This window comes from Panthera leo, chromosome A2, assembly GCF_018350215.1.
Source record: "Panthera leo isolate Ple1 chromosome A2, P.leo_Ple1_pat1.1, whole genome shotgun sequence".
In the NCBI taxonomy this organism is placed as follows: Eukaryota; Metazoa; Chordata; class Mammalia; order Carnivora; family Felidae; genus Panthera; species Panthera leo.
Window position 1 is genome coordinate 64,958,678 of NC_056680.1, and position 13,468 is coordinate 64,972,145.

General features: G+C 46.7%; 1 protein-coding gene across 2 annotated transcripts in view; it reads right to left on the reverse strand.

The window, feature by feature from the left end:
* COBL (cordon-bleu WH2 repeat protein) overlaps nt 1-13,468 on the reverse strand; it is a 167,307-nt gene that overhangs the window by 24,082 nt on the left and 129,757 nt on the right. For both annotated transcript variants that reach the window (XM_042914062.1, XM_042914053.1), the window contains one exon: nt 1,228-1,537. In XM_042914062.1, coding sequence (XP_042769996.1) covers nt 1,228-1,537 — 310 coding nt within the window. The remainder of the gene's footprint in view (nt 1-1,227; nt 1,538-13,468) is intronic.

Below are 13,468 nucleotides of genomic sequence, written 5' to 3' on the forward strand. Positions count from 1 at the left end.
GTACGAGGTCTGTTGATGGCATGGGCCAGTGCAGGTGAGGAGTGCCAGGCCATTAGAGACCACTGGAGGGTGTGTAAGCCAATCACGGTGGAGAACAATTGGCCAATAGTCCATGGTTGAAGATGACCTTTTCTGAACGTCTAGTAACTTCTCTTCTAGAAAGCTCTCTACGTGTAAACAGGAACATATGTATACCTGCCTCACTGTTTCCAGTGGGTGGAAAACCAGAAAGACCTCAGTGCCCATTAGTTAAGTTTAAAAGAAAAATAAGGAGTCCCCAGGTGGTTCAGTAGGTCGAGGTGTGACTCCTGATTTTGGTTCAGGTCATGGGATCGAGCCCCATGTCAGGCTCCATGCCCCCCACACCTCACTCGTGAGCTCTCTTTCCCTCTCTAACATAAAAAAAAAAAAACAATTTTTTTTAATTAAAAAAAGGAAAGTAAATGAACTAATAAGACATGTATCCTCATGGATCAGTCTTTAAAACTTGATCGAAAAAAGGGCACTGAGGGGCGCCTGGGTGGCTCAGTCGGTTAAGCAGCTGACTTCGACTCAGGTCATGATCTTGCGGTCTGTGAGTTCAAGCCCCGCGTCGGGCTCTGTGCTGACAGCTCAGAGCCTGGAGCCTGCTTCAGATTCTGTGTCTCCCTCTCTCTCTGACCCTCCCCCGTTCATGCTCTGTCTCTCTCTGTCTCAAAAACAAATAAACGTTAAAAAAAAAATTTAAAAAAAAAGAAAAGAAAAAAGGGAATGAGATTATGGTCCCATTTATATGAAAGGAAAAACAAACTAGCCCATCTTAGGTATTACAGTAAGACCTTGGTCTGCAAGCATAATTTATTCCCAGAACATGCTTGTCATCCAAAGCACTCGTACATCAAGGCTCATTTCAAGAACCATTGGCTCAGGCATGACCACATTCGGCGTCACGTGCGACTTGTGTTGCAAGGCATCGCTCGTTCATCAAGCCAAAATTGACTAGAAATATTTGTTTGTCGTGTGGAACCCTCGCAGAACGAGTTACTCGCAAGCCAAGGTTTTACCGTACTTCTAAACCCCTGCATGTCTAGAAAGAGCGTGAACACACGGCTGTGGATCACACCCCCAAATCAGGGAGTGGCAGCTGCGGAGGGCACCCGGCATGCATTTGTCGGGTCACGACGACCCACAGACCTTCCTCCTCGAGTCCAGGATGGGCCCTCCCTCTCCAGCTGTCCCGTGACTCACCTCGAATGCCGTCGCCCAGAGCTGTTCCTCTCCCGCGTGGGGCTCTTCCGGGGACCCAGTTCTGGGGTCCCAGCCAGGTCCTGGTCGCTGCCGTCTTCCTGGTCCGTGGCCCACTTATCTTTGGATTTCACGCTGTCGTGCTGGGAATCCAGGGACACGATGTCTGACGGGGAGCTCACCACTCCTGAGTCTTCGGTTGTGTCCTCAGAGGCAAAACAGCTGCCGACAGACACGGTCTCCTCGGCCTCAGATGGCACCTGTGGGGCCCCGTCCGTGCCACGGGGACTGCCGGGCCCCAGGGGCAGGCTCACTGGACAAAACACGGCAAGGACACATCAGCCGGCACGTCTCCCCACGGCCGAGCGCATGTTAACACCAACCTGCCTGACTCCCCTGGACGGTGGAATTCAGGGGGCTGGGAACACAGGAAGACCTGATTGAGCCTCACAGCTTCCTCCAGAAGCGCCTTATTACTCGGAGGGAGCCGTGTGCCTGTACGTGATCGAGAGCAAAACTTGCCCTCAAACGTCAGCACGTTCCGGATCAGCCTTTTGGCTTTTTACCCACGCGTGTGACTGCGGGCAGACGCGTTTAAAAATTCCGACAAATGACACAGCGTTTGCCATGCTTTCCAGCCTGACCCTTGCTTTCGCTGAAGTTGTTCTGAAGTGAGTTCTTCCCCCAAGACCATCGTTTCCAGACATAAACAAAATGAGAAGTAAATAATACTGTGTGGGAGCTTCTGACAAACGTTCCACAGGAACATTCGGAATCCGCCCTACATGGTCAAACTTCATGCCTCGTCGGCATCCGGCTCCCCCTTCATTTTTATCCAATTTGTTTCCTCCCCTTCGTTTTTTTACATGCGAGCAGGGAGCTCTGGTCCAAACAAGAGGGGATCCTGGAAGATTACCTCCAAGACCAATGAGAAGGAACCAGAACGCAAGTGGCTTTGGTTGGGGTTCTCTTGTTCCTGAGCACTAAGTGAGATTTACTGCAGCAGGAAGAACGAGAGGCAGAGATTTGCAACGATCAGAGCGAGGGTTACACTGAAATAGTAATGACGGGGAACACTGTAGCAATTTGGCACAACATCCAAGCAAGCCCTTCAGAGATACATAAGTATGGAAGTACAGCGAGCCTCCGGGTTCCCTAAGGTCACCGAACGCTCCATGCCTGCAGGACAGGAGGACACCACCCTGGAGCAGCTACACACCAGACGCGTTTACTTCGAATTTAATGTAGAAACAGATTTTAAACCTCAAGACATCCGATCTCAGCCCTGTTCCCGGCGGTCCAGGAAGCAAGGACCATGCTGTGCTGCAGTTTCCGGGTGTCTTATTGTAAAACCGTTTCTCCAATACGTCGTTGCTGGATTGCTACAGTGAATTAAGGCCGTAGGGGTGCCCAGGGCTCACTGCACGTGATCATGAGCTGGAGTCCCGCGACGGCCTCACAGGGACATGCTTTTAACCGGACAGCAGACTTAGCAACGTAGAATTAATGAACCCGAAAGAGCGCCAAGGAGAGCATTCCTCAAGGGGCTGGCGTATTTGAGATCCCGAACAATGAAATAAACAAAAGAACAAAATTACATATAAAAAACAAAACAAAACAAAACACAGACATTTCACAACAGAGCTCGAAAGGAAAGACCAGAGCACAAAGGAGGAATTGTTTAGAGGCACAAATGCGCGAGGCGATGTGTCCGAACTGAACGCAGCGAGCGCTGTTAACAATACCCGCCTTCTTTCAGTGTTTTTCCTCGGTGCCATCTGCTAATGTCAACTCGAGGTGTGTCTGCACAGGTGGAGTGGGGCTGGCTGGTCGGAGGGAGGTGTCAGCATGCAGCAGGATCCCAAACAGGTGGCTCGGTCCAGTCCCGGTCCCCCTCTTCCCACCCCAGGGGTCACCCGAGTGTGAAGTAACCCCAAAGAAGCCTTCGGGACCGCCTGCGGCTAGGGGGTCCTCCTGGCACACTCGTGTCCTGGACACTTGACTACATCCCTGGCGGACGGGGGACGCCAAGCCCTCCCCATCCCCTTTCTCTCCAGTTACGCGATCCAGAATGCTGGCCTGGGCTTGCTTTATACCCTACAGACGTTTGGGAGCAAAAAAAGCAAGTAGAAAGTCACTGCTCTAAATTGAGCCAACTGCAAACCTAAGTCGACAAGGTGTGAGGAGTCTATATTCGGCGTGTATGTGTGAAACCATTTTAACAATATACGGTAAAGACTGCCATTTCCGGAGCTCCCCTCCTGCCCGGGCAAGTCCCTTCTAATGGATCACCTTCCCAGGGCCAGAGTAACTGCATCCTTGAACCCACTGGACAGGTGTTCGGTGAGGGTCCACCCATGCGCTGCCCCCGGGGTTCAGGGAGCAGGTAAGGGCGGCCACACTGTCAGGAGGGTGGTCACCCAGGCACGGGAGGAACAAGTGCATAAAGGCCCAGGGACAAGGGACCCACCTCAGGGGACTGGCCAAGGAGAGATCAGCAAACAACTTCCTGAAACATTGCTGGGGGAGCCGTCAAAGCCGGCCCCGATCTGGAGATAGGAAGGAACATTCCTGCGAGGCTCCAACCTGGCTCGGTGTGGTTTTCATGTCTGTCTGCAGTCAACCCCGTCGGTCTGAGAATCTTCGCTTAGAATCGGACATCACCACCTCCCTCACCCTGCCCCAGCTTCGAGTCTCCTCTGGGCTGGTTCCTACTGTTAGCTCTGTGAGCTGTAACATGTTTTGACCATTTCTGAGTAAGATAATGGTGCAGGAGAATTTTTTTTTTTTTCTTTATCGATTCTAAACAGAAGCCCAAAACATAGAAGAAAAGCTTGGAGCGGCCTTGGCTGTTATTTATGGGGCTGTCTAGATCCTTCTGTGCGCCCCTCACCTCCCTCACTTAGCCCCTGATTCCATGAAGCCAGTGGTCCTGGGGACCCCAACTTGAAATCCAGGGACAGCCCAAGAAGGGCTGGGTTAAGAGCCCGAATCCCACATCCAGGTCCAAGTTCTACTCCAAACTTGGAACAGCCTTTCCCCCTTTCTGTAAGATAAGCATGTGGGTTCTGAGGAGCTCTAAAATCCCTTCTAGGTACAGAGTACTACTGTTCTCTGAAATTCCAAATTTAAATGTAAGATGCAAACGTTCTTTGGACCGTTGACCAGTGACTAGGAATTGTAAAAGGGATGCGTCATTGTCTACGTCCTTTCTGCTGTCTTCCATCGGCCCTAAAAGTATAGCTCGTGATTTTTGAGCTAATTAGTTTGCTAGCAAGTCTGCTCTTCTCTCAAGGCGTGAACAACCTTTTTGACCTAAAAAGTTACCACTGCAAGATTTTTGCAAATGTGAAAACCACACTTAATTTGTCTTTAGCAGAAGCCTAATATAAATTCTTGATTAAATTCTCTTCCAAATGAATGGCCATAGAGCCTGAGTAAGGAATACTAACCCCTTCACTGTCATCCACCTAAATTTTATAATCCTGTGGTTCAAATGCCCTTCTGTCTCAATGAGAGCTTCCAGAAATTTCTCTAGCTAAGGTGTAAAGAAGAAAATGCTAACTTACGGCTTCCAGTTCCTCAAGGTGAACACCATCATGTTCCATTCAGTACCCACGTCATTGAGTTTTTCATTTACAAAGTCACCAAAAAAATTTCAAACACTAAACATAAGGATCTTCCAAGGACTCTTGTAATGGATTCAGTTTTGAGTGATTTTATTGAATGTAAGTGCAAGGTCTTGTACCCTAAATCGTGCTCTCTTGCTAGTCATGACTAAGGGAGATTCCCCAAGGGTCACTTTCACCACATTGATGTGGACCAGAGACAATGTCTCACAGAAAGGGTTCTTCTTCCCCTCTCACTGGTGCCTATGATTTCCGCACACTATTGATAGCCAATAACTGATGCTCATCTTTCATCCCGACTACTTTGGTTTAATTCCTTATGTTCTAAGAACTGAGAAAAAAGGGAAGAAACAGGGGAGATACTGGAAAAGTGCTCTTGAATCAGTAGTGCAAACTGACACGTGTTTGCCGATAGTTTCTGTCATATACATCCGCAAATAATTTTGAACCACCACGTCCCCCTAACATTTTTCACTGACACGCGAAAATTTCCATCTTGAGTTGATGGGTTGCACTAGATGTAATTTCTACTGTACTGTAAATAGCAATACTTTAAAAAGAGTTGTATCATTTTTCAATGTAATCATGGGCCCCTCAAAGGTACTGCACGATGCAGGTAACAGTACAGCCAGTTCACGATAGAGGATCATTACACACACACACACACACACACACACACACACACACACACAATTTTCTTCAAGAAGGCAGGATAATGAAGACTTTGAAAGCACTAATGGATCTAAAATAGATTCTCTGGAATCTGAATTCTCTTAAGAGTCAATGATGTAATCAATGCATACTTCTCCAGAGCCTGAGACATACGTTTAAGCCTAGACTCCTAATACACCCAGGAAAATGGGCAGGGAAAATTTCAATTTCCACCACTGAAAGGCAGGACTGGATTCCAGTCACTGTTCTATTAAGACATATATAGACAACAGCTGCTGTTTTTGTCTGTCCAGCACTGTCCCCCTCCCTGTTAGTGCTAAATGAATTCCTGCTTCCTGTGGCCAACCTATTTCTCAACATCTGGGAGAGTCTAACAACTGCCCCTAACTACCCTGGGCCCTGGGGGATGGGCGTGAGAGGAACCAAAATCTGGCCAATTAAAACCATGCACACAATGGTAGACCAAAGAAGGGCACGTGTGCTCAGCTGGACAAATCAAGGCCTGCCTCTGGACCTTCCCACCAGAGCTCCTGGGGAAGCTGGTCTCACTGGCCTGGAGTCAATGGAATGGCAGAGTCTTGGATAAATAGCCATTTGGACGAGCACATGGAGAGAAATTGTTCAGGGATGGGAGAAAACACAGTCCTAAGACAGTAATTGGGTACCTGGACTCCGCCATGACCATAATGAGGATTCATCTCTTAAAATTCCCAGTCATGTGAGCCAAAAAACTCCCACAAAAACCCACTTCTCTTAACCAGTTCAAGACATGTTTCTTTCTCTTGGAACCAAAGACTCCTATCTAATCAATAGGTAAATTACCCTGATATTTTCATCAGTATACCTATAATATGTATTAAATATGAATGCCATAATGTCAAAATATTTATTATAAATATTAGATATGTTCATATGTTTATTAATGTTAACTAGAAATACAAAAAATATATAATTATGATTAATGATTTAATGTTATATAATTATGATTATGATTCAACATAATCTGTTAAATATTATACATTAAATATATAATATAAATTATGATATAAGATTATTAGTATATACATATAAAATGCAAATTAAAAATATATAACTATTTTACATTATGTTTCTATTATAGGAACTTTTATGAAATGCAACAGTTGTATTATCACACCCTTCCCTTTTCTAGATTTATTTTCCATTATGTGGATTATATATTTGAGTAGTTGTATTGTCAGAACAATCTAATTTGGATCCAGTTACTGTCTAAGCCCTCTTGTGTCTGAAGATTGTCTTCATCTAATCCATATCCTTGACAATCAGTATGGCTAAATCCAAGCAAGATTCAGATCACAATCCTTCTTCAAGATTCTATTCTTGGTTCCTTCTTTCCTGGCATCCTGCCTCACACATGAGAATCTGTATGCTAACATGGTTCTTTCCAACTCTATATAATCTTATCTCTTGAAGCTGGCAAGAGTTTCCTCTTTATCTGTGAATATCAAAAATTTCACCAAAATTTGTCTGTGTATTTAATTTCCAAGAGGTTTTGGATGTCCTTTTATTCATTTATTTTTCAGTAATTCCCTGCTCTTGTTTTATGTATGTGATAATCCATTACAATTCTCTGAGGCAAACACAAAAAATATTTAAAGTCCTATTTTGTTTCCTAAATAAACCTTACTTCCTTTGGGGTTAGTTCCTCTGATCAGTTCATTGTTCCTCTTTCATGCATTAAGAAAAAAAAAAGATTTTTTAGTGATTCTAAAGATTGTTAGAATTGTTTAGTGATTCTTGATTGTTTAGTGATTCTTGACATTTTCATGTGTTTAAATGAGGGTGTCAATAATGATAGGGAGTGGATTTCTTTCATACATGGGAATAGCACGGTTTCCTTAGGATACAACAGAAAGCCCTATGGCAGATTGGGCTAAGGAGAGATCCACGGGGTAGAGAGGGAAGTCACCTTCTCGAAAGAACTCCATTGGGATGAGGTATCTCGTTTCTCCAAGCAGCCATAATGGTTGACCATCCTTCAATTAAGCTCAGTCATCTTAAAACTAAAGTTTCATTGTGCCGTCATGTGCCTGTTTCAGCAAATAGCTACACAGGATTCTTTATGCTGTTGGCTGGCTATGAGAGTCACCTAAAACATTAGACCATTGGCTAATTACTACCAGATAGTATAGTCCAACATTGATGTTTGGAAATCATATAATGGTAGTTGGGTGTAGCCATTCCGCAATGTTGTAATGGATACTATTTAGCTGCCTCCAATTTAATGCAATGCCCTCTGCAGCATGGTTATCACGACTCCTCTTTTGCAAATTATAAAAGAAGCCCCAGCCAACAAATTATTTCATCTATCCCTGAGGGTATGTGTTGCAGAAACTTACTCTGCCAGGCCCATTAAAGTAGCCAGTCCATTCAAAATCACACAAAATCACGTGTTAGGCAAGAGTCAAATTAGGGGTCTTTCGCCACATAATGAATTTCACTGAGAATACCTACATTTAAGCTTTTCTAAGTGACAGGATTTTCTTCCATGTTCTATGGAAAAAATCTTGATTCTATTTGTCCAGGGACTTCAGTATATTCTAAAATACTTTTGAGAAAAAAGCTCGGGCTGTTGGTACATATATATTTCTGGGGCCTCAGTCTGAAGAAGCATGTACTTTATACTGGCAAGAACAAAGCTGATGCTTTGCTTTTTGTCATCAAAATAGAAACCCTGTCTCCAGGTAGTCTAGAGTATTGAAGCACATGGATTGTATTTAATCAACACCTCAGAAAATCTGACGTTCAGGGACTTGCCAAGTTGCCAAGGGACTCAATTTCGAATTGACTATGAGTCAGGTCTGGCACGAAGCAAAGGTGAGTCACGTGCCATTTTGGATAGGCAATCTAAGAAAAATACCGTCCGTTTCCTCTGCTAATTTCTCCCACGTTCCATCCCTTATCACTAGACTCTACAGAACAAAATGTGTGATCTACTTTGGCTTAGCTTTCCAAAAAGCTCTGTTCAGCCACTGCTCCTGATCCAAAGTTGGCATCAAAGTGACCCAATGAAGAATATTTTTGCAGTACTATAGACAGGTGTTGTTAGCATCCACGATAGTACTCAGTGTCTTTCGTGAGTAACCATTTTAGTTTGTCCTGAAATTCAGATCATCCTTTCTCCCTCTTTTGATTAAATGAACGTGTGCCCTTTGACTCAGTGTTCTCCCTTATCTTCCTTTGGTTGTAGCAAATGTGGAAGTTGGTGGACACAGACCATATTGCCACTGCAATAAAACATTCCAGGAGGTGTTTTTAAGAAAAGCTAAACAGAAAAAGAAAACCTTTTCCTTTTTTTTTTGTCCCTTTCTGTAATGCGTGTCAGATTACAATGTTCTTTCTTGGTCAGTCTGTCCTTCCGTGTCCTTATTGATGGTTTCTGAAGTTTTACCACCTGTAACACCTACCAAGCATATGAATGCTCTTGGCTGATGGGTGTAAGGATATCTTTTTTCCTTCGCACCTTGGTGCTCTCATGCCTAGGGAGACCTGAGGAACCCCAGGGACATGCCTTCGTTGCACTGGTAGCTGGCTGGGTTCACTAAGACGCTAAGGTTTTTCAGTGGAATCGAGGCTCCTGCTAACGCTTCTTCCCCACTCTGGACTGTCCTCCCTGCAAAGAGTGACTCTCTGAATTTTCCCCCTGGCATCTCCCTGTGCTGAAGGCCAGTTCCTTCCACCCCTCCGATTCGTGGACAGGGTCTCTCTCTTGAGGGTCTGTGCGCAGGTGGCCCAGTGTGGTCTGTGGGCTCCAGGACAGGCCCGTGGGAACAGAGCCCAGGCCCTCTCAGCTCTCCTTGCTTTTCTATTCTGTGCCTTCGTTCTCATTTTCAGGCTAACACGATTTCATTTACTCTCCTGCAAGAGCAGCTATGCATTTAAAATGGTCACTACGTGGGACGCCTGGATGGCTCCGTCGGTTAAGCATCCAACTCTTGATTTCATCTCAGGTCATGATCTCAGGGTTTGTGGGATCAAGCCCCGAGTCAGGCTCTGCACTGACATCGAGGAGCCTATTTGGGATTCTCTCTCTCCCTCTCTCTCTGCCCCTCCCCTTCTTGCTCTCTCTCTCTCTCTCTCAAGAAACATTAAAAAAAAGTGATCACTACGTAAGATCTAGCATTTTGAGATGCTCTGTAGCAGAAAGGGGTTTCTGACCCACCATACTGCTGGCAACGTAAGGAATCTCAACTTACTTTAACGTAGAATGGGTTTCCCACCCACGCTTCTTGTCTCAGCTGTGTCGCCAGGTTATCCAAGCGCAAAATGTTTCCTCCCTTCAGGGCAGACAACTCAGGCGTGGTGGGGAGAACAGCCACAGGCAGCCGGAGCAGCCAGAGGGGCACCCTTGCAGAGTCAGATCGAGGAAGCTTCCACCAGGAGAAGCAACTGAATATCCGACCGCAGGGCTGACCACCACCTGCGTTTCCATCGGATGCATTTCCTCCCTCGAGTTCTCAGAAGAGGACTTCTCTTTCTTCTTCAAAGTCTTCCTCCTTCCGGGGTTCCTCAGATCCCCCCTCCTCCACACCCTTGGAGATCTGCAGCTGTCCCCGCTCCGATGCCTCCCCCTGGCCTTGCAATGCCCACAGCATCGTCGCTGAAGCCCTGGCACTGTGTCTCCCCAGCTTGGAGGCACCCTCTCCAGGAATGCAGGCAAGAGTCCTCTCTCTGAGGCAGCAGTGAAGACGCCACGAGAGGGCACATGTACAGGGGTCAGCGGGGCACAGAGTCGAGGCTCAGTAGTGGCAGCCATGATTACCATTGGTAGGTGCTGGACCTCACCAGGCTGTTGGCCACCAAGCATCCAAATCCCCTGGAAACCATGGTTCTTGTGGTTGGCTTGCACCGGAGTCCACTGGAGGGCTTGTTAGAATAGACTGCAGAGCGGCCCCTCCACCCAAGATTCTGATTCAGAGGGTCTCAGGTGCCCCCTGCCTCAACCTGCACCTGCTCACATGTTCCAAGTGATGCTGAGGCTCCTGGTCCAGGTCCACACTTGGGGAGCTTTCTCCAGCTCCTCTAGGGTCCCCTGGCCAGCTCGTGCTTCTACCCTCGCTAAGCTGCAGCTGAGAACAGTCTATACCTAAGCCAGGTGGCTTCCTCCCTCTGCCTCCTAAAACCTCTTCACTGCTATGTTTCAAAGGCACTGGAGGTAATGAATGGACCCGCTAAAAAACTCCTGGTCAATCCGTGATCTCAAGATGCAGGGGCATTTTTCTCCACAGAAGGCTCTCCATGAAGTTAAAAGTGACATCTTCTTCAAAACGGAAGGGCAGGGGGTGCCTGGGTGGCTCAGCTGGTTAAGTGTCCAACGCTTGGATTTCAGCTCAGGTCATGATCTCACAGCTCATGGGATTGAGTCCCACGTCAGGCTCTGTGCTGACAGTGCAGAGCCTGCTTGGGATTCTCTCTCTTTCTCTCTCTGCCCCTTCCCCTGCTCATGCTCTCTTTCTCTCTTTCTCAAAATAAATGAATAAACTTTTTTAAAAAAACCAGCAGGATGGAATAAATAACTTTTAGGAATTACGTTAGAGCGTTTTCAGAAGACTTACAAACACAAAATGCATCCCAAGTGGTTGTAGAATATGCCCATGACACAAAAAAGAAGAAATCACACTGCGGAAGTTGTGTGGACTTGGTGGGAGAAGGAAAGGTGAGAGGGGCTGTGGCTCCTGGAGTCTTGATTTGGGGCAGGAGGTCCCGAACAGGCAGAGTGGAAGGAAAATGGGGTCCTGAACCGCCTGGAAATACGATGCCAGACAGAGAAGCAAGACTCTGAAGTCATATGTGTCACAAAGGCTGTCACAGACCTTATGAGAGTCACCTTGACAAGGTACCTGGGAAAGAAGCCTCACCAGCGACAGAGTGAAAGCACGGGTCCCCAAAGATCGCATCTCACATTTCTGCATCACTACCTGTGGCCAATGTCAGCTCCGTCGCTTCCTTAGCTGGCCAATTTGGTTATTTCTACCTTACCGATTATTTGTATAAATTGTCTGATGTTTGGGACTGACTGAATGGACAGACAGTAAAAAACATGGCTTACTCACATGGTTACCTGGGTCTGGACTTCACTCAATATGAAAACCACATTTTTCATATTGAGAAGACACACTAGCAGGGAATATCAAGGTAACTTCCCTACAATAATTTTCAGAAATCATAACATGCTAACATGCCATCAAAAGGCAATACAGGAAAGTTAAATGACTCTTAACCATGCTTGTATGTTGTGTTTTTCACACACACACACACACACACACACACACGGCAAAACCACCACCTAAAGGCCACTCAAATACAGTAGAGGGTGGTTAGTATAAAAATAATGAGCAGGGGCGCCTGGGTGGCGCAGTCGGTTAAGCGTCCGACTTCAGCCAGGTCACGATCTCGCGGTCTGTGAGTTCGAGCCCCGCGTCAGGCTCTGGGCTGATGGCTCGGAGCCTGGAGCCTGTTTCCGATTCTGTGTCTCCCTCTCTCTCTGCCCCTCCCCCGTTCATGCTCTGTCTCTCTCTGTCCCAAAAATAAATTAAAAACGTTGAAAAAAAAATTAAAAAAAAAAAAATAATGAGCAGTAACACTGCCCTCTTTCCCTAGAGGCCCCTTCCCCAGAGTCCAGCCCGTCTTGGGGATGTGCATCTGCTTATAACGATGACACGATCATCATCGATGCCTGTCATTTAGGAAACTTGCATACAACTGTTTTCATCCTTGGCCGAAGTTAACAGACCGCACAGCCAGTAAATCAGACATTTCACACACAAACCACCTGTCTCACTCACAATTATGGTGGCCCCCAATAACTTGGCTTTATGCCAGAAAGCACTCATCACAGCAGAACCTACTGGTGCCCAAAAGAACCTCCCCGCAGATGCCAGGCTCCAGCCTCAGTTGTCAGGATCTGCTGCAAGGATTCCAAGCTGGATGTCGTCCCCGTGGGAAGGGAGGGACCCATCTTGTCCTCCAGCCTGCTTATGCTTAGAGATACTCTCCCCACAACTGCACCCTACCAGACTTTTTCTATTGGGATTCTTTTGAGTTTTAAAATAAAAGTTTTGTTTTTTCCCCTGGGGTATAGAAAGGGAGACTCCAACAATTGGAAAGAGAATAGCCACTCATCCCCAAGATGACTTCACAGTTGGTCACTTTTTCTTGTAGTCTTTGTTTCTTAAGACTTTCTTTTTGATAAATCTCTAACAAAATGCCTTAAATGTGTGAAGAAAAGCAGATACGTCACCCTATTGGTGTTTATGTACTTCCTTTACACTCAACTGATTGAACAAGCTACTTCTCTCCTACACCTTTTATATCTGTTCAAACAATTATGGTACTGATTCAACTGTGGCCTTGAGCAAATCCAGGTGACAGGGAAGGGTCTGGAGGCAAATATACCTGGGGAGCACTGCAGGCCACAAGCCTTTGCAGACACCCATCTGTGCCCAGCCTGAGGAGTTCCTCAGCAAAGAGACAGCGTCTTCTGCCTCAATGGTGTCTCTGTCCATCTGGCGGGGCTCAGCCTCGCCTCCCCTTTGGGATGGTTGCTGTTCCAGGCTGGGACTGCATGGAGACCCCAGGCTCCTATTCCAGTCCGGGCTTCACTCCTGCCTCCAGCATTCACTGTTCTCAGTGGATCACCCCTCACAGCAGCTGGCGGATGGGGGAATGTCACTAATGGTCCCATGGGTGACCACATCCCAGAGAGGTGGGGGGGGCTGGTGAAAAAGTGGGAGCTCCTTTGCAACTCTCCAGACTACCTGCTTTCGCTCTGTGCTCAGGACCAAATCCATCCCGACAGACAGCCTGAGATGACTGTCATTAATTTGCCATTTTTTCTAGTTCTGGGAGATCACCGTTGGCCTGTCCTCCGGGTCCCCTCTGGGGGCTCAGCTGGATCTTCCTCC